Genomic DNA, 18,832 nt, shown 5'->3' with positions numbered 1-18,832 from the left:
CAAACAAGCACACACACACACACACACACACATTTTCAGAACCGCTAGTCCCATCTATTAATATCTCGCACTGTTTCCGCAAACGTTCCATCTCCATACAGCGTATACATGGAAGTTCATCCCATAGTGAGAAATGTTGATCGTTTTATGACCACAGGCCCACATTTAATGACACAGATGACTGAAACAAATAGTGACCGTGCTCTTAGTACAGGTGGAAGGGAAGACCGTACCCACAGAGTCTCCCTCACCTCTTTTTGTTTTTTTAGATTCTTTGTGAAGCTGGCAACTGATGTGTAGATTTAGACCAAATAGCGATGGCTGCATCTTTGCGTAAAACAATCCAGCATCAACGGATGGAGGTACTGCCACGGAAGGCTACATGAACGGCAGAGTGGCGCAGCAGACAGGTTCTGATGTGCTTTCAGGAGTGGGTCCAAATCCGCGTCAATTTGTGTGTAGTTTGGAAGTTCGTGTTGGATGTATGTGGCTTCCGTCTGGATGCTCTGGTTTCCTTCCACAGTCAAAAGACATATGTGTTAGGTCAGTTGGTGACTCTGAATTGTTCATAATGTGTTACAGTGGTCGATGTACAAATATATGAACGACTGTAGGGAGTTTTGCGTACCTACCACTGTAAGTCACCTCGGACCAATACTACGTAATGATAATAATGGTAATACTTTTAGAATAATAGTAAATTAATAAAGTATTATATTACAATTATGGGGGGTGCGGTGGCGCAGCGGGTTTGCCTAGGTCTTGCTCTCCGGTGGGTCTGGCCTTTGAGTCCCACTTGGGGTGCCTTGCGATGGACTGGCGTCCCGTCCTGGGTGTGTCCCCTCCCTCTCTGGCCTTACGCCCTGTGTTACCGGGTTGGCTCCGGTTCCCCGTGACCCCGTATGGGACAAGCGGTTCTGAAAATGTGCGTGTGTGTGTGTTACAGTGGTCGATGTACAAATATGTGAACGACTGTAGGGAGTTTTGCGTACCTACCACTGTAAGTCACCTCGGACCAATACTACGTAATGATAATAATGGTAATACTTTTAGAATAATAGTAAATTAATAAAGTATTATATTAATAAAGGGTGGCGCGGTGGCGCAGTGGGTTGGACCACAGTCCTGCTCTCCGGTGGGTCTGGGGTTCAAGTCCCGCTTGGGGTGCCTTACGACGGACTGGCGTCCCGTCCTGGGTGTGTCCCCTCCCCCTCTGGCCTTACGCCCTGTGTTACCGGGTAGGCTCCGGTTCCCCATGACCCCGTAAGGGACAAGCGGTTCTGAAAATGTGTGTGTGTGTGTGTGTGTGTGTGTGTGTGTGTGTGTGTGTGTGTGTATATATTATTACAATTATGGGGGGTGCGGTGGCGCAGCTGGTTTGCCCAGGTCTTGCTCTCCGGTGGGTCTGGCCTTTGAGTCCCGCTTGGGGTGCCTTGCGATGGACTGGCGTCCCGTCCTGGGTGTGTCCCCTCCCCCTCCAGCCTTATGCCCTGTGTTGCCGGGTAGGCTCCAGCTCCCCGCGACCCCACAAGGGACAAGCAGTTTCAGACTGTGTGTATTCTTATTATACTAATGATACTTTTGCAGTACTAGTTGTATCATTTTTTTATTACTAGGATTTTGCTATTAACTATTTACACTTTTAGGTAAAAACAATCATAAGAGATATTCTTTACATCTTAAAGGAGAAATGTGTTGGTTACAGGGTATATATACTAAATTAGATAACATGCATTTGCAAGCTATAAGTCAACCAATTATTTGTACAGCCTCAGGAGGAGTGAAACAGTGTAAGTTACATTTCTTTTAAACAGTTTATCCTGGCAGGAAGAACTTTGCTTGAGGAACCGGTACATTTCATGTAGAACCCATGTTGATGACCTCATCCTTGGCAGTTTTACATGAAGACAAGCACAGCTGCTGGACATCTTGAATGAAGGTGGACTTTGACTTTTGAATGGATGGACGTATCAAAGGTCATACCAAAGGAAGTGAGGTTAGGGCAGTCTCCAAAGACCCACGTCCAACTAACCAACGGGAGGACGGTGCCTTTCTCCCACATGGTGTGAAAAATGGGCTTCGTATTGCATTACATCATGATAAACTGGTAATCATGAGTTTTTCTCCATGTTCTCCATGTTCTCCACCAATGGGCTCCTGTCCGGGGTGTTACCGAAATATAACAAATTTTCAAAGTTTTGGAGCCGTGGGACTTCCGTAGAAAATCTGCTCCTGTAGAAGATGAAGGCACCAACCCCTGCCGTCATGACGCAGAGCAGGATTACTGCGACAACAGTGCCAGAGCTGTGAGTTGGTTGATGTGTTGACGGTTCTGAAAGGCAGGGAAATTTCCCAGTGAAATCATTTGATACCCTAAAAACACCTGGTGCTCTTACCACTTCCGTCACATTAGAAAGCAGAACAATTGGGCAGAAATTGTTCAGTCTTGTGCGACCAGAAGCAAAACAGTAGGAAAATACTCAAATACTGCAATAAAACAAAAAATCTTAAATATCTACTATTACCATTAGTAACATCTTTATTTTTTACCAGTGTATTTATAAATACATTAATTTACCCATCAGGTTTTGAAGATCAACTTACCAACTTTTGGTGTAGTCATTCCAGTGTGTGTAGTTGGTAGAACTGAGAAAGAATTGAAACCAAAATACATCAGACACGATAAACGCACCAAAAATATTAAACTCAGTTATGCATTTCAAAAAATAATTTAACTGTCCTAGAATCTTAAGACATTTTATCTGAAGTGAAATTGCTAAATTTGGTCTTCCCTGTGTAACTAAGTCATGAGAAAAAAGCATTGTCCTTAGAGAATAAAAAAATCCCTGAAACCGTTTCCACCTCTGCTCCATCCCCCACCTGCCCTGTTTTACATTTATTCATTTAGATGACACTTTTCTCCAACGTGATTTACAGTGTTAAAATATCTACAGTTATTTACCCATTTCTCAGTTGGGGAACTTAACAGTTCATCATACAGCAACACATTCAAATGCTAGAATGAATGAAAAATGAAAGTTCTTATTTACATTTATTAATTTAGCTGACGCTTGTAAGTGACTTACAAATGTTAAAATACTTGCAATCATTTACCCATTTGTACAGCTGGGTAATTTTACTGGAGTAAGTAGGAGCAAAGACTTTAAAAGGGTACCATAGCCAGAGATGGGATTCAAACCTGTGACCTTTAGGTTCAAAGGCAGCAGCTCTAACCATTACACTGCTAGTTGTCCCAGATACTATTACATACACACACACACACACACACACACACATTTTCAGAACCACTTATCCCTTACGGGGTCATGGGGAACCGGAGCCTACCCGGCAACACAGGGCGTAAGGCCGGAGGGGGAAGGGGACACACCCAGGACGGGACGCCAGTCCGTCACAAGGCACCCCAAGCGGGACTCGAACCCCAGACCCACCGGAGAGTAGGACTGCGGTCCAACCCACTGCGCCACCGCACCCCCTTCTAGATACTATTACCATTAATAAATTATATTTATTATCACTACTAATAATACTAAGAATAACTTATTATATTAGTAAATAATAATTTATTATTATTCATTATGTCGGCAGAAAATGGTCGTATTTTTAATGTTCAGACTGTTGGCACTTGTGAGTTCAGCCTCAAAAGGAAAAACATTGTTTCCATCAGAGCGCTTACCTTTGCGCACTTTGCAGATACGATGACCATATTGTATACACCTGTAAGAGCTCCACTTGGAGCTCATGGGGTCAATGAAAGCGCAGTGATGGTTTGCATGGGGCTGATCCACGTTCCAGTTAGTATAGTCCACCACACTCCCATCATGCCACAGCCATTGGTCTGTGGGTGAGAAAGGAACAGATACTTTCTTTGGAGCTTCTGTGCTGTAGCCAATGTAGGACTTTGGCATAAAAAGTGAAGAGTCTACACTGGCAGTGTAATATCTTTGGCTCAAACCTCTAAAGTGTGTGTTTTGGCTGAACTAGTGATTCTATTTTGACTGTAGTGTGTTTGGGTGAGTGAATGAGTGTGTGATTGCCCTCTGATGGACTGGCATGCCATGCAGGGTGTACTATGCCTCACATCCTATGCTTCGGAGTGGACCCTGGGCCACCTTCACCATACACCAGGCAAGCAGCTGATGAAATTGTAACATGGAGTCATGAAGCAAGGCAAACCTGTGAATTTTTCCAGGTTTGAACGACAGATATAGTGGTGACTTTGTTAGGAGCTTCAGCACCTGCTCTTCAGATGGACTCTTACCTCTGTGGTTCTTGTAAAGGCCGATCCAGAATTTATAGCTGTCCTGGTACAGGAACGAAAGGTGGCTGCTTATAAATTCATTCTCAGCAGGATCCATGATGCTCACCAGGGAGCCTCCTGTTGGAGACAACAACTTCAGTGGTTCTCTTCACCATTGTACCCTTAGGTATCTGTCAAAGTGCACATTCTCACTGGAATAAAAGGATCTTTTGCTACTGTCGCTCAGTTTTTAATGCTCCAATGAATCCTCCAGTATGGCTCCCATACCTATCTGCATGCATTGCACAACAGCTTCACCCCATTTGTCATATGTGGAGCCTTCAAAAGAGTAGCAGTGGTCTCTGAAGGGTAACCAGGTTCTATAGAGTGTTGATTCGGGGCAGGTGCCAGGGTGCATGGGAGGATCAGTGGGGATGGGACCTTAAAGCAACAGAAAATGCAAATGAAACTCAAGATTTCTCCTGCCAAGTTCAAGCATTTATAGTCCCGGTGTCATTTCATGGTGCTGCTATTAAACATGGAGTGAGAAGATCTCATGGTAGAAAACTTGCCCTTTAATAAATGTTTTGACTTGGGATTTATGTACAGCACAGCAGAATGTTTTCAGGGAAAAACTGGGAAGCCACCTGAGGAGTGTTTGCACACAAAGCTGTAGGTGTTATTGCAGGGCTCGGTCTTCCACTTCCCCTCCGTATCCATAAGTACACACGGCGAGTCGCTCTTTGGCTCATCTTCTCCCCAGTTTGTGTATTGGAATTTCCAGTTATCAATCCACTTGAAATAGCCTTCAGTCTGAAAACACAAAACTGGTGACAAACCATACAAGCACAACTGAAGTCCAAAATACAGAGAGCCTGGGATGGTGATTTATGATGATTGAACGATGTGGGCCACCTTATTGCTGTTGAGTCCAATCCAGAGACTTCCGTGTTTAAGGGTCTTCAGCTGGATGAAGGCTTGTGCCATTGGGTCCGGGATACTGGCCAACTGGGCCGAATCTTCCTTGCAGCGCTGGTGTGCTTGCTCCCAGCTTAGCTTTTCAGCTACCACCCGGAAGGAGCTGTTGCCAAACTTCTGGTAACTGTTGGAGAATGCAGTCGTGGAGGGCACGGCTTGGGTGTCTAAATCATTGAAACCACCAAGTTAAAGCATTAGAATGCATCATCACCACTTCTGATTTAAAAATGTAGAATGATAACAGCAAACTCAGGTTTTGAGCCAAAACCATCAACTTCTGACATTTTGATTTATTAAACAATGTATACGTAGTTTCACGTGGGCTATTTGTACAAGGGCAGCTGTCTCCTGGACACGGTAGCGATGCATTGATGTTGGTTAAAGTTCAGGTTCTTCCAGGGCTGCATTGTTCATTGTGATGTATCTGGTCTTTCTAGCTATGTGGAGGACTCTGGATTTGAACATCCTTACTGGAACGAGCACCATTCACCTTATCACATTTCAAAAAGCTCTCAGTTTCTGTTGGCTCACTCTCATAAACATGGATCCCCAGATATGTAGGATCCCCAGATCCGTGTTCCCTGCGTCCATCCCCGTGTCACCATTGCGATCTGTGCTTAAGAACATTTTCATGTGAGAGTGAGCCATGTTGCCTGTCGGTCTTTTAGGTGTTCGCAGTTACTGGATGAGCGTGTTGTGTATCCGACAGTTAGCTTTTCGAAAGGTGCGTCGGGGAGCGAAATGCAGATGAGGCGAAACACTTGCCATAGTTCCTCTTGCATATGAACCCCTGAGGACTCGTACATTCAGCGGTTTTCCATAGCCCAGCATTTACGTCTGGTTTCCGTAGCATGAGGGCACACTGAAGACTTTTCCACTGAAAGCACAGAAGTTTTTCCCCCATTAAATCTCCTGCTCCTTCTTTGGACAATTTACATCAGAAAGAATTAGAGCAAAACAATGTCAACAAGCAGCACAAAGTCAGTGGGCTTTTTCGAGCCATACTATAGCAATTTTTCATTAACACAGACTGTCACTTTCACATCCACTTTCACATCCTCAAACACACACACACACACACACACACTGACTGAAACCGCTTTTCCCAAGCGGGGTCATAGCGAATTGGAGCCTAACCCGGCAACACAGGGCGTAGGGCTGGAGGGGGAGGGGACACACCCAGGGCGGGATGCCAGTCTGTCGCAAGGCATCCCAAGTGGGACTCGAACCACAGACCCGCCAGAGAGCAGGACTCGGCCCCCCCATCCTCAAACATTCAGCCTTAAATTAAAAGGTGGCAAACTCTGTCAGATTTGTGAGCTGGTGTGCTTTTTGGCAACATGCAAAGTGCTTCTGTTTCTCTTCTGTCCATGTGGGTTTCCTCCCACATTTCAAAGACCTGCAGATAACATGGTTTTGCCTTGTGTGTGTGTGTGTGTGTGTGAGACATTGCATGAAAGATGTGTCAGCGAGCATTCCTGAATTAGTGACTTTGCTGCACCCCAGCCCAACTCCAACCCAAATAAATGAATTCTGAAAAGGAATTAATTAAAAAACTTTATATTACCTCATACTCCTCAGTGAAAATTCTCTAAAAATGAAGAGAAAAGTGGCATTACTGTAATACTTAGAGCACACACTGAAATCAGAAAAACATGCAAATATACATTTGTGAAACCTTACAAAGCCAAGTGTGTTCGGTTGACTGTGGCCCCAGTTTTCAAATTTGACAGCTTTGCCATCAGTCCACAGGAACCTCCACCAATCGTTCAGTGAGCTCAGGCCGATCCACATGTCCGCGGACACGTCAATCATGCGGGCGGTCAGAAACGCTGTAGAACGAGTACGTCATTAGAGGCGCAACTGGAAACGTGAAATTATGCTGCTGACATGTGGTTCGACGCACATTTGATGACACAAGTGAACAGCTTAAAGTGCAGGTACAGTACTGGCAGCATAAGGGATTCATAATCGTAATAAACCATAGTCTTGTACGCAAATGTTTGCGTACCCCAAAAAAAATTGTACGAAGGTGATCAGGATTAGTCTATCCTGAATTTTTTGCACCTACTCGTACGATGAACATTGGTGCGTAAACTGGAAAGAAACAAACGAGGTTTACTTAAGAATCACACGTCTGCAACTATGTCTCTCTTTCTCCTAATGTAATGTTCACGTTGTATTTTCTCTGAGATGTTCGTTGCTTTGGAGAAAAGCATCTGCTAAATGAACCCATGTAAATGTAAATGTCATAATAAAATCCAATAAACAAGTAACTGATACTGCTGGCTGATTGTTCTGTATGGGTGGTGCTTTTCATTTCGTTACACATTGCAGCATTAAAAAAGTTACACAAACATTTTGGAGACAAGCAGTCTTTTACCTTGTTCCTTTTTATTGAGAATGGACACCAGATTCCCGCCTTGGTTGATGCAGTACGTCCGGGCCTCAGCCCAGGGCTTCTTGTCAGAGGCAATGTCTCCAACTAATTTGTAGCACTGACAAGATCGATTTGTTCAGCAAGTGCGATTAACACAGCGCCCTCGGAAAAATACTTTGATTCCATTGGTCAATTGCAACAACTAGCTGCAAGTTGTTCGTTGTTCTTATTTGTTCAGTTATTCAATTAGTTAATAATTTGTTCCAGTTTTTTTCGGCTGTAGCTCATGTGCTTCTCTTAGCAGTTCTGTTGAAACTGGATCAATAACGCTAACTACACAACTACCACCTGAGGAAAAGTGAGTTTAGCAAAACAAATGAAACAGGATGAGTTTAATTTTCACCCATTTTACCTTTCCTTGGAAGGCCTTCCAGTCTGGAGCGCAGCCGCCCTTGGGGGCCGCTGTGGGGGCCAGGGTGGTGTTTGCGGGGGAACCAGAACTACGCTTACATATGGACTGCAAAGGCTGGCCACAGTGCACATTTTTCCAGAACCCTGTAAATGCAAAGGGTAAACAATTGGGACCATTTAACGGTCAGAAAGAAGTCACATCCCTCCACCGAGATGCTACCGAAAGCATCCCACCAAATGGAGCATGTATGTGATGAAGAAATAGGAAGGTCATCACCTAGGCAACACCATGTCTACAGTAAAACATGAGGATTCAGAAACATGAAGGCTTGCGATGACTGAAGAAAAAAAATTCCCAAGCTAAAGCAACAAAGTGAAATTCCTGCCTAATATCAATGAGAAGGTGTAAATGACTTTTGCAAGGCGTCAAAATGAAAAGTGGGACAATTTTCCCCATGACAAAGGTGGTGACATCAAAACTTATCTTCCAGTCCTTCCCCCTCCTTTTAATATTACTTTTAACACAGAACAGATTCCTCAGTTTGGTCATTCAGGTGTTAGATCATTTCCTTTTGACCAGTGTTTATGTATTATTTTGTAATTTCACAAGGTCACAGGTCACTGGCCAAAGGTGCAGGTAGGATCTTTTGGACAACAAATCATTGCAGTGACCGTGTGTCTTCTGTGTTATCTTACCCAATGATGGGTTCATCACCACACAGTTTTCATCATTGTTTGTAAAGCTGGGCTCATCTTCATTCCACGCTGCAAACACGACTGGAGATCCGTCCATCCACCTGCAGATAGAGGGCATTAGCAACGTGTGGCTGAAAGAGTGTTTGATTAGAGCCTGGGATGGGCTCTGTTATTGCATCCTTAGAGCAAGGATTTTTGTTGGTTGACTATAGACTATGTGATAGCTTTGTTCAGGTTAATTAGGCACAAACATCTAAACACTGACAGTGTGCTTCTGCCAGTGGGCTATACATGGCCATTGCTAACTGGCCGCACTAGTGAGCAATGGCCACGGAGCGTGAGACTGGTACCAAAGAACCCACTGTCAGGGAAGACGTTTGAGGACACTGTCTTGCTGATTATTTGCACTTACTGAAATGTCTTGTCCAGATCTACTGTCAGACCAATAAAGAAATTTCTCCGTTCGTCGTGTATCTGGAAAAAAAGAGTCAACTACATTTTGATGTATGTTCTTGAGAGCCAGAAGAGAACAAGTTTTATATCATCATATACCAGAGACTTTAGTCACTCTAACTGGAAGATTTGCCAAAAAGAGGGGATTCACTTGGGCTGGTTTGATTTCCAGTCAAACATCTGTGAACAAAGGGCAAGTCTTGATGTGAGCACTACTACTGCTTCTATTCACATTCAGTTCCCTCAAGCCTCTTACCTGTTTCCATAAAAATAGCCTCTCTTTCTCATCATTGATGACCACAAGGTCACCTGACCTCTCCTGGCAGTAATGCCTGGCATCTTCCATGGCAAGTACTTCAGTGTTAAGGTAATACTCAGAGCCATTGTACACAGTCCAGCCATCCTCAGTCACATTGTACTCTGCAAAGGAGTGAAGAACGAATCCAACATGATCAACTAGTCCCAGTCTAGCAGGAGAACTAAACTGGCAATGTAATGGTGGTTATGGATCTTCAGTCAGCTCCAAAACCATTCAGGCACCTGGAAATTGCAAGGTGCAATTTGCAAAATTGAAAGAGAGTAGAATCACTTGGTCTGGAGGAGCAAACAAAGGTCTGCTTCGTAGGGCATAGGCGTAGTACCTCCCAAAACCCTTGAATAAGACAACAACACACCTGGTATGCCTTCTGTTGGTGGCGGATTTGGAGTTACTCCTGCAAGATGAGATAAGGGTTATGATGGAACCCCTATCTACCAGCGAAAAACTGATAATAATAGGATTTACACAGCAGGTCAACACAACAAAGTACCCTGAGCGACAAATTTGTACCTTTCCGGATTTGGCAGATCCAGTCTCTGTAGGCTTCACAGTGAAAGTCATTCCATGTGTAATCACGTAGCATCTCAACACAAAGCTCCACGCCTTTGAAATTGTTGGGTTCCCCAGTATTCCAGTTTTCATAAGAGGACTGTGAGAAGCAATGTCAGAAAATATTATACTGTCAGCCTGTCATCAGGTCAACAAATACACACACACACACGTTTCCAGAACCACTTTGTCCCATACAGGGTCACGGGGAACCAGAGCCTAACCCAGCAACACAGGGAGCAAGGCTGGAGGGGGAGGGGACAGACCCAGGACAGGACGCCAGTCCGTCGCAAGGCACCCCAAGCGGGACTCAAACCCCAGATCCACCGGAGAGCAGGACCTGGTCCAACCCACTGCGCCACCGCGCCCCCTCAACAAATATACATAGTGAAAGAAAACACTGAAGTATTGCTATTATATATACAATTAGCACAATATTTTGAAGAAGACACCAGACCATATAGTTTTTCCAACATTAAAGCCTGAAAATATTCCACGTGCCACTGCGGAGCCAGGGATGTTTGAGCCTCCCACTTTCTAGAGGAAGCATCATAAAGTTCTGTAGATCTTCCCAATAATTCAAGTTCAAGGTTAAATTAATGAATAAAATTACTTGATCTTAGTCAATATTGTAGAAGCACCGGTTCAAAATAAGACCTACCAGCTCTAAGTTATGCTACAAAGCTTAATGCATGTGTAATAAACACGGAACTCACTGAGGAACCATCACTCCATACAAAGCCGGCATTTGGGTCAAGGGCGTTCAGACCAATCCAGGCTTCACTGTAATCCCTACAGACAGACAGACATATGGAAGTTATTGTGATTGTTATCACCTGTGTTTGGTTTAACATCGGTTTTATCTGTGTACTCCTGAACAGAACCAGTCAAATTTCCGGTTGTAGCAGAGCGGCACTTTGGCTAGGTGGGACCCTACAGGAAACGGAACTCACTCTCTCTGACTCAGATCGTATTTACTGTGGATGCTGAGCAGGTTCCCTCCGATGGCTTTGCAGAAATCTCGAGCTTCAAACCAGGTCTTCCTCGTATTTTCCTGTCTATTGTAATGCTTGGAGGAAATGGACACAAATGACCTTTGTCAAATGAATCAGAACAGCTACAGAGACTTGCAGAGAGTATGAGGAAATTATCGTTTATTCTGGTTGTTAAACTGAAAACCGAACAGGATTGTAAGTCTTAAAATCATGTTTATAGAGGAGAAGCAACATTTGAGCTGAATATTCCACAAATCATGGCGCATCCTCTCTTTACCCTGTAACAGAAGTCCCGGTTCCCCATGGGCACCCAGTCCTCTGGGCAGCTGGGCCTGGCACTTGTGGGCGGGGCAGTTGTTGGCTCCACCCCTTCTGCCACATGCTTGCAGATGTATCTTTCCTGGCTATCACAACTAAGCACATCCCACAATCCAGCAGAGGTCCCAGTCATCACAGCAACACAACCCTGTTTCTGTCCTGTTGAAAACAAATACTTTTAATAACACAGTGTAAGAAATTTTTACTTTTTTTGGTCCTGGGTAGCAAGTGTTATTTCCTTATTGCTTATGGCTCCGAGCATATTCGGAGGAGCAAGGCGAGCACTTCCACCAGGATATACTGGACTTTGAAAGCAACTACCAGGGAGCACATAACATGAACATGATGGGAGACTATATTTGGGGCTGATTTGTGAAAGTAATTTACAGTATAATTATAAATCTCAAAAACGGTAATTTTTGTATAACTTCAGTATAAATACATGTTAATTTTGATTCATATGTTGTTTTTTTCTGACTTTATGTGACTGAAAATGTGCAAATTCGCCCATTTTCCCATTGGAAATAGGTTAATTTCAAAATATCACTGTCCTGTTCACAGAAGCAAAGTTTGAAGGGAATAATATGCATTTTCTATACTTTTTAGGAGTAAGCAATAAGGAAATAACATTTACTACTCAGGAACAAAAAATTGTGTCACATAGTGTAATAGATGAAAATGCAAGTTCTGCAGTAATTTTCTAATAACAAAGGCTATGTTGAAGGGTGGGGTCAAATATACTGTACCTGGCATCCCAGCACTGAAGTGAGTGAACCTCACAGTTCTGGTGTTGGTCCACACGAATGTGTCTCTCTGCTCCGTGTTGGACAGGCCAATCCAGAAGTACTTCTCTGGTCTGAGGCCTACCATGCTGGTGAGGAATGCGTTCTCATACCTTAAAAAGAAAAAGAAACACTTAACACATTAATAGAAGACATAAATGCACCATGTTGAAATATAGTGCTGCATTAGTGTTCATCACTGCACGTGCACCTGTCTGAGACGTCAACCAAGCGGGAATCTTTGCTCTCACAAGCATTCTTTGCCTCCTCAAACGTCTTTATCTCCGGTCCAGTGTTGTAGCAGAAAGACCCATGTCTAGTCCAGCCCTTTAACCAGCACAACAGGAGACCAAGAATATCAGAAAATTGGAGTGAAGTTTAGGTACAGCAAACATCAAAAGAATATTCTAGATTTTTTTCCCCTATTCATTAATCTAGCTTAAATACCCACACAGGTATCAAAGAAATCCTCCGTTTTAGGTCGCAGAAGACTTACTGTTTTACAGCCTGCAGACACTGCGGTTCCACCACCTGAACTGAAGGTTGCTTTCTTTTTACAGATGAATCCATACTGTTTTTCGCACTCATCATCAGCCCACTTCCCATCCTGTCATGGGAAGAAGGAGATATTAGTAAAGTATTCATCCAGAGCCTCAAATCAACACATTGCAGTCATCGATAATGATGTTCAAGCTAGTGAGGATGCTTACCTCCCCCCTCATCAACACACAGTCCTCCTTCAGCGTAGAGTGATGGGATGGCTCACCCAGTTCCCAGCTAGCAAATGTGACCGCAGACTCATCACTCCACTCAAAGAGCTGGGGAATCCTGTGGTCATTCAGCCCGATCCACAGCTTATCAGTTGACACTGCAGTTGGGGGACAGTGTGTACTGAGATCATTGACATTGGTGGGATCATGATGCCTTCAGCATCTCCTGGATGGAGTGCAGCAGATACATGCAAATTATCTGAATTTATGATCCAGCGATGATAACCAAATAAGGTGTGTTCTTAAAGAACCCAAAGCCCTTCAAACCACAATTTTCCCAGACCCATTCTGCCATAGAGTCACACCACCATTCACCATGTCTGCATATTAATGGATGGATGCCAAATGAAGTCTAGAGCAAGACTTTATTGATACCAAAGGAAATTGCTCAAAGTTAGAGCAGCATACATACAAAAAAGTAGTGTATAAAACACTGGAATAAATAAATATCACATTTATACAAGGTCAGCATGGTTAACAAATAAGGACATATATGAAACAAGTGTGACAGCACCGGCAGAGAAGCCATGTAGGTAATATTGGCAAAGTTTGCTGAAGAGAAGAGAATTTCAAGCGCACAGTTTACTCTTCTGAGTGTTCACTCACAGTAGCCAAGTTGGGAAATGATGAAAGCCTGCTCCTCGATGCTACGGATGCTGGCGAGGTCACCCCCGTCCTTACGGCACACACTCTTGGCCTCCGCCCAGCTCTTCTTTGGACGTCGCAAGTCAAAGCAGTGTCCCATGAATGGCACCCATGGACTGGGACACACATGGGCTTTCTCCTCTTCTGCTCATCGTGGGACAGAGATATGGTCACTTGAAGAAACTCTACGCTATCTTAAGAAGCCACTACATATTGATATTCACCCAAATGTACCAAACCCCAATTCAACAGCAGATTCAGCTACAAGCTAAGATTCCACAGCAAAATGTTGCAAAGAAAGAGGAGTTAAAGGGGTGTGCATTGTTTGGCCAGGTTGGCTCATCTTGTTGTCTGGTCATCAAAGGCTATCACCACAGCTCTTACCTTGAACATACTTCCACAGATTTACACAGATGTGCGGCCAAAAAGTAGGGGTTCATTTAAGGGTATCCCATTTAAGTCCAGCTTTAACATACACTTTAACAGTCCACAGTCCAAAGACACAGGTGGAAGAAAAGAATAGGCAAACCACTCTGGTACCCTGAAAATCATTTGAGTCGTCACATTGACTCGAATTTGACTCAGCAGCACTTATCCTTACCTTAAATCTATAATAAATAATAATAAATCTCTGCGAACACCGCTAGAAATGATCAGTTTATGAACAAACACTTGATACATGATGCTGACAGGTTTTTGGACTGCTGGTTTTGGGAAGTTCTGCATTTCAGTTATCCATAATTTGTCAGTGACTGGAACATCTTGTGTGAATGTGGTCACTTTGTCTTTGCGTACAGAAAGTATACCGCAGCAAAGCTGCTGAAGGACGTGACACCCCAAACGCAAACTGAGTTATTGTGCTTGAGCCTTCTCAAGTTTTACATAGCCTCAAGAATATCAGCAGGAGATGCAACCCATCAAAAGACCTGTCAATAACAGGGAGAGCAGTTTCTCACCTGGATCAGTAGTGGGGACCCTAGTGGAATTTGTTCTGCGGCAGATGTAGCCTAGCTTTCTGGAGCAGGCACTACTTTCCCACCTTGACATGCTGTTGGAGTTCAGGGCTGCGCAGTTCTGCCCAGGCGCAGGAGATGGATTCCCTTTGAAAGTAGTGGAAGAACATAGAAACTGAGCCGAAGAAAGAAGGTACCCATTTTAAACCCCCTTCCCCACTCCCGTGGTTCTTACCGGGAGCCCATCTTAAATACCGTAATGGTTTCCCATCACTCCACTGCCAGCCACTTTCAGAGCTGAGGCTGTTCAGCCCGATCCAAAGAAGAGTGCCAAGAGATGCAGTCAGGCCTGGATAGAAGACAAATATTTATTTAAAGAGCATAAATACATGTAGACACAAAATCTCAGTTAACAGTCCTCTCATTTCCATTAAAATGTATTAATACTGACACGTTGGGTAGCTGACAGTTTTCCCCAGTGAGACCCACTCCAGGCGAGCTCTTCCGAACTGATTCAGGACAACCTGAGATTTCGTACTTTGATGTTCACGTACTTTCAGTAGACTCATGGACACGATTTTTGCACAGGATTTTGCACACAGTGTAAAGCAGACAAATTGACTGAGTAAATAGTTACAGTGCAACAGTGAGAGTGTTTGGGTTACTATGCCTGTATCCCGGGATGCTCTTCAAGAAGGTGTACCTGACAGGTAGGTGTGCTCGTGAGGTTGCCCCACACTCAGTAGGTCGCCATACTGCTGCTGGCAGCTGGTCCTAGCCTGGTGCCACGTGAGCAGGGCACTTGGGTTCACCAGGTAAAGTTCGTCAGTCACTGGATCCGCGATCCAGCCCGCAGAAGCTGCTGGAGAGAATTAATGGGAAAGACGGGCAAATAGGGCTCATTCTACAGGACCTTGATTCCACGTCTTGGTGCACCCTAGATCATGTAGTTGGGATTGTCCCCAGGACTGGCATTCTTAACTTGTGCCATCCCACACGAATCCAACAGAGAAGTAACCAGCTCATCTTCATACACCTAATGACCTCAGTTCTGAGATGACCTGGTTTGTTTAAGGCAGTGAGCCCGTTCCCAGAAGCCTGTGGGATCTGATTCCAAGCAATTCAGCTGAAATTAATTCAGTTCAGTTTCACAGAGTGCTCTTGTCACACCGTGACATAGTACTGAACAAAGGATCGGAGACATAATACACAAAAAAATGTTGGCTATACTTGAAATTACTACAATAACATTAATTGTGAAAGTTGTAAGTAAGCCAGCTGGTCGCAAAGGAAAGGAAAACAAAAAACTCCCAAAATAAACCTCTGGGGATCCACGTGTCAGTGGCTGCCCACTCCTTCTGGCCATTCTAGCTTGAAAAAGACTTTTGAACTAACTTATACAGCTATTTACGATGTTAGCAGGGTCACTGAAAGCTAATAAGTTGAGCTGATGTCCAGGTTCAGATAAGCTGGTCTTGACCACCATGACCTGCAGTCATCAGCTCCCAACAGCTTGGAGTGCTGGAGTCATAGCTGGTCTCTGCAGTGGGGGAAACAACGTTCAACAGACAGCACTGGACACCAGCCACACACGGCACACTTACGTGGGCAGTAGCCCCACACCTCCTCCTTGTCATAGTCTGGCACCGTGGCGCACCAGAGGCGGCCGGTCGACTCTCCATCCCGGGTGCAGTCGCTGTACCACTGGTTCTGGTAGCGAAAGGGGAACCGACATGGGGCTCCCTGGGCATTGCCCATAATGGTGTATATTTCTGTAAGGAGGCGGTGGAGGAAAGTCGAGAGTTCTCAGTAAGTCCCTGCTCCGTTCAGATGGAGAAATAACGGTAACTAAAAAATTCCCATGAAAATTTACAGTTATTACTTTGTGTGGAGAGTCGATGACCATGCTGTAGGGGCATAGACACTAAACATTTTTGATTTATGTCGTTGATGCAGTCAGATGAATATGAAAACAGACCTTCATATGGCACTGAGCAGATGTCATCCGCGGTGCCATATATCTTCCAGCTGCTCGAGCACTGAGAACCGTTGCACACCATGAGGTTTGCGCCCCTGAGGTTCTCGCCGTACAGGTGCAGCTCGTGGCCCTTGAGGTTCACCACGTTCTCGCTCTTGCATTCCCAGTGCTGCAGCTCATTTTTGTCATCGCAGTCAAACAGCGTCACCTTCCCGCGTTCGGCCGCTTTCGGCACACCGAGACACTTCTTGTGCAGCAGGCTCAGGATTTGGTTTTGTGACACCCAGCGAAACTTCTGGCCAAGGAGCTTCGGGTTACAGGTTTCGGTGATAATCAAACCGGGATTCGTCACCCTCACGCACCTGTTGTTCTTGTCGCTGTAGATCTGGAAGCTTCTGTCTGTAGCACAGGTAAGAGAGCGATGTTATTGACTGTCAGACACCATGCTGATGCACTTATTCAGACATCACCCACTTCACCGTCTCTTCTCTCTTAGGTGAAAATCATAGCAAAGTCGTAACTGATCAGCCACTTCAGAATATCAAATAAAAAAATGAATGTTGAGTTGATATTACAGCAGCAACAAATAGCAACATTCCTCGACAAATCTCTTAGAGATTCTGTACCCTTGAGGGTAATTAAATCACTTTCTGCAGAACAAATTAAATTTAAACTAAATTAGTTGATGAAGCTTATTACGTTTGTATTCTTGCAGCTGTGCAATGGATCAAATTCACCTGGGAAGAGGTTCGTTCCCGAACATCTCAGCACAGGTGAGACACCACAAAACTTCACCATTTCTTCACGGTTACATCCGCGAAATCTGACAACTGCATTAATTAACAGCACTGAATTTTACAAATATTTTATTCCACAGAAGCACCGAACCACGCACAGATACCGCTAGTGCCGAGATTTAAAGAGGCTTCCGGTGAGAATTTCCGTCTTACTGGAATCCACAAGCGTGCAAGGAAGTGGTCAGAAGACGCACCTGTCTCACTGACACCGAGCGCAACACGAAGGAACAGGAGACACGAGGCCAGCAGCATCCGCCCCACCGGCAGCATTTTCTCAAGCTGGTGTGAAGCTGCGGTCTTCTTGGACAGGATTCCAAAAGCCGTCGAGCTCTTCTGTTCATTAAGTAGCAGGGTGGGGTGCATCCATACCTCAGATTCCCACCCCCCTTCCCCTCACAGAGCCAGACAATGTGCGCATCCTGTCACATGGGTCTGAGTTTGCGCAAAATGGCATGAAGCAACATCCACTGGTTCTATAAAAAAACAATTAAAAGAAAAACTCCCTGCTTAGGGACCCTGTCCTGGATGCCCTGTCATCTGGCGCATGGGGTTTACATAGCAGCGAATGCACGGACGTTGCGCTGCCACAGATAACCTCGGTCATGTCTGCAGGTCAAGCCATGCATTCAGGCTTAGAAGAAGCAAAGACATTTTATTCAGTGCAGAAGAATATTTTCACAATGTGCTTCACATAAAAATTACATTCACAGACTAATAATTTTATAAAGTTCAAACAGGGCTGGACCAAGATTGCATGATTAATTTTTGGAGCAGGGGGAGACACATAATGACGGTTAACACTAAGCGTCCAAATGCGGACCGGTCTCTCAGCTAAGCCTGGGTCTTGAACCTGCAACCACCTGTCAGGGATCCTGCTCTTCTGCCACTGTTTGGCAGGAGAGCTTCACACTAAGTGCACAGGACAGGCATTTACATATGAGTAGCGAACCCGGCAGGACGTGGGACCTAGGTGCCAATGTTAATTACTATACTAATATCATACAGTTACTACAGTACTAAACACTTGTACCCAAATCAAACTGCTACACCTTAAGGAGTCAGACATTCATATTTTGCTGTTGTTTAAGGAGGGAATAACAGGGCTGTGGAGCCTGGAGACTCCATCATAAATAGGTGGGATTTGAACCTACAAACCTCACCACAGAAAGAGGGAATGTCTGTGTCTGTCTGTCACTTGATCTCCAGCACATTTCCAATCAGTGCATCACTGCGGATGGGGGTGCGGCGGCGCAGCGGGTTTGGCTAGGGCCTGCTCTCCGGTGGGTCTGGGGTTCGAGCCCCGCTTCGGGTGCCTTCCGGTGGACTGGCGTCCTGTCCTGGGTGTGTCCCTTCCCCCTCCGGCCCTACGCCCTGTGTTGCCGGGTTAGACTCCAGCTTGCTGCAACCCTGCTTGGGACAAGCGGCTTCAGACAACGGATGTGTGTGTGCGTCGCTGCAGCGAGTGAGTCATCGGTCCAGGACGATGCGCCACTTTTCAAACACGCAGATGACCGATAAGCAGCGGCGGGACTCATGACCTATAGTTCTCA

General features: G+C 44.9%; 1 protein-coding gene across 1 annotated transcript; it reads right to left on the bottom strand.

The window, feature by feature from the left end:
- Positions 1-1,783: 1,783 nt before the first annotated feature.
- On the bottom strand, positions 1,784-17,658 carry LOC108937564 (macrophage mannose receptor 1-like). Its single transcript, XM_018757579.2, has 31 exons — positions 17,477-17,658; positions 16,486-16,884; positions 16,112-16,279; positions 15,211-15,369; positions 14,743-14,856; positions 14,511-14,654; positions 13,516-13,695; positions 12,850-13,007; positions 12,636-12,746; positions 12,351-12,466; positions 12,104-12,252; positions 11,317-11,516; positions 10,998-11,113; positions 10,761-10,836; positions 10,006-10,144; positions 9,851-9,889; positions 9,433-9,596; positions 9,136-9,197; positions 8,724-8,824; positions 8,029-8,171; positions 7,620-7,734; positions 6,920-7,068; positions 6,804-6,827; positions 6,002-6,113; positions 5,174-5,400; positions 4,906-5,071; positions 4,547-4,699; positions 4,280-4,396; positions 3,695-3,856; positions 2,605-2,646; positions 1,784-2,332 (listed from the first exon to the last, which is right to left on the bottom strand). The coding sequence occupies exons 1-31, from the start codon at positions 17,643-17,645 to the stop codon at positions 2,112-2,114; spliced, it is 4,395 nt and encodes a 1,464-aa protein (XP_018613095.2). The 5' UTR covers positions 17,646-17,658; the 3' UTR covers positions 1,784-2,111.
- Positions 17,659-18,832: the final 1,174 nt, after the last annotated feature.

The sequence above is a fragment of the Scleropages formosus genome, chromosome 7, assembly GCF_900964775.1.
Source record: "Scleropages formosus chromosome 7, fSclFor1.1, whole genome shotgun sequence".
NCBI lineage: Eukaryota > Metazoa > Chordata > Actinopteri > Osteoglossiformes > Osteoglossidae > Scleropages > Scleropages formosus.
Note: the sequence above shows the minus strand (reverse complement) of the source record. Positions and strands in the feature narration are given on the sequence as shown.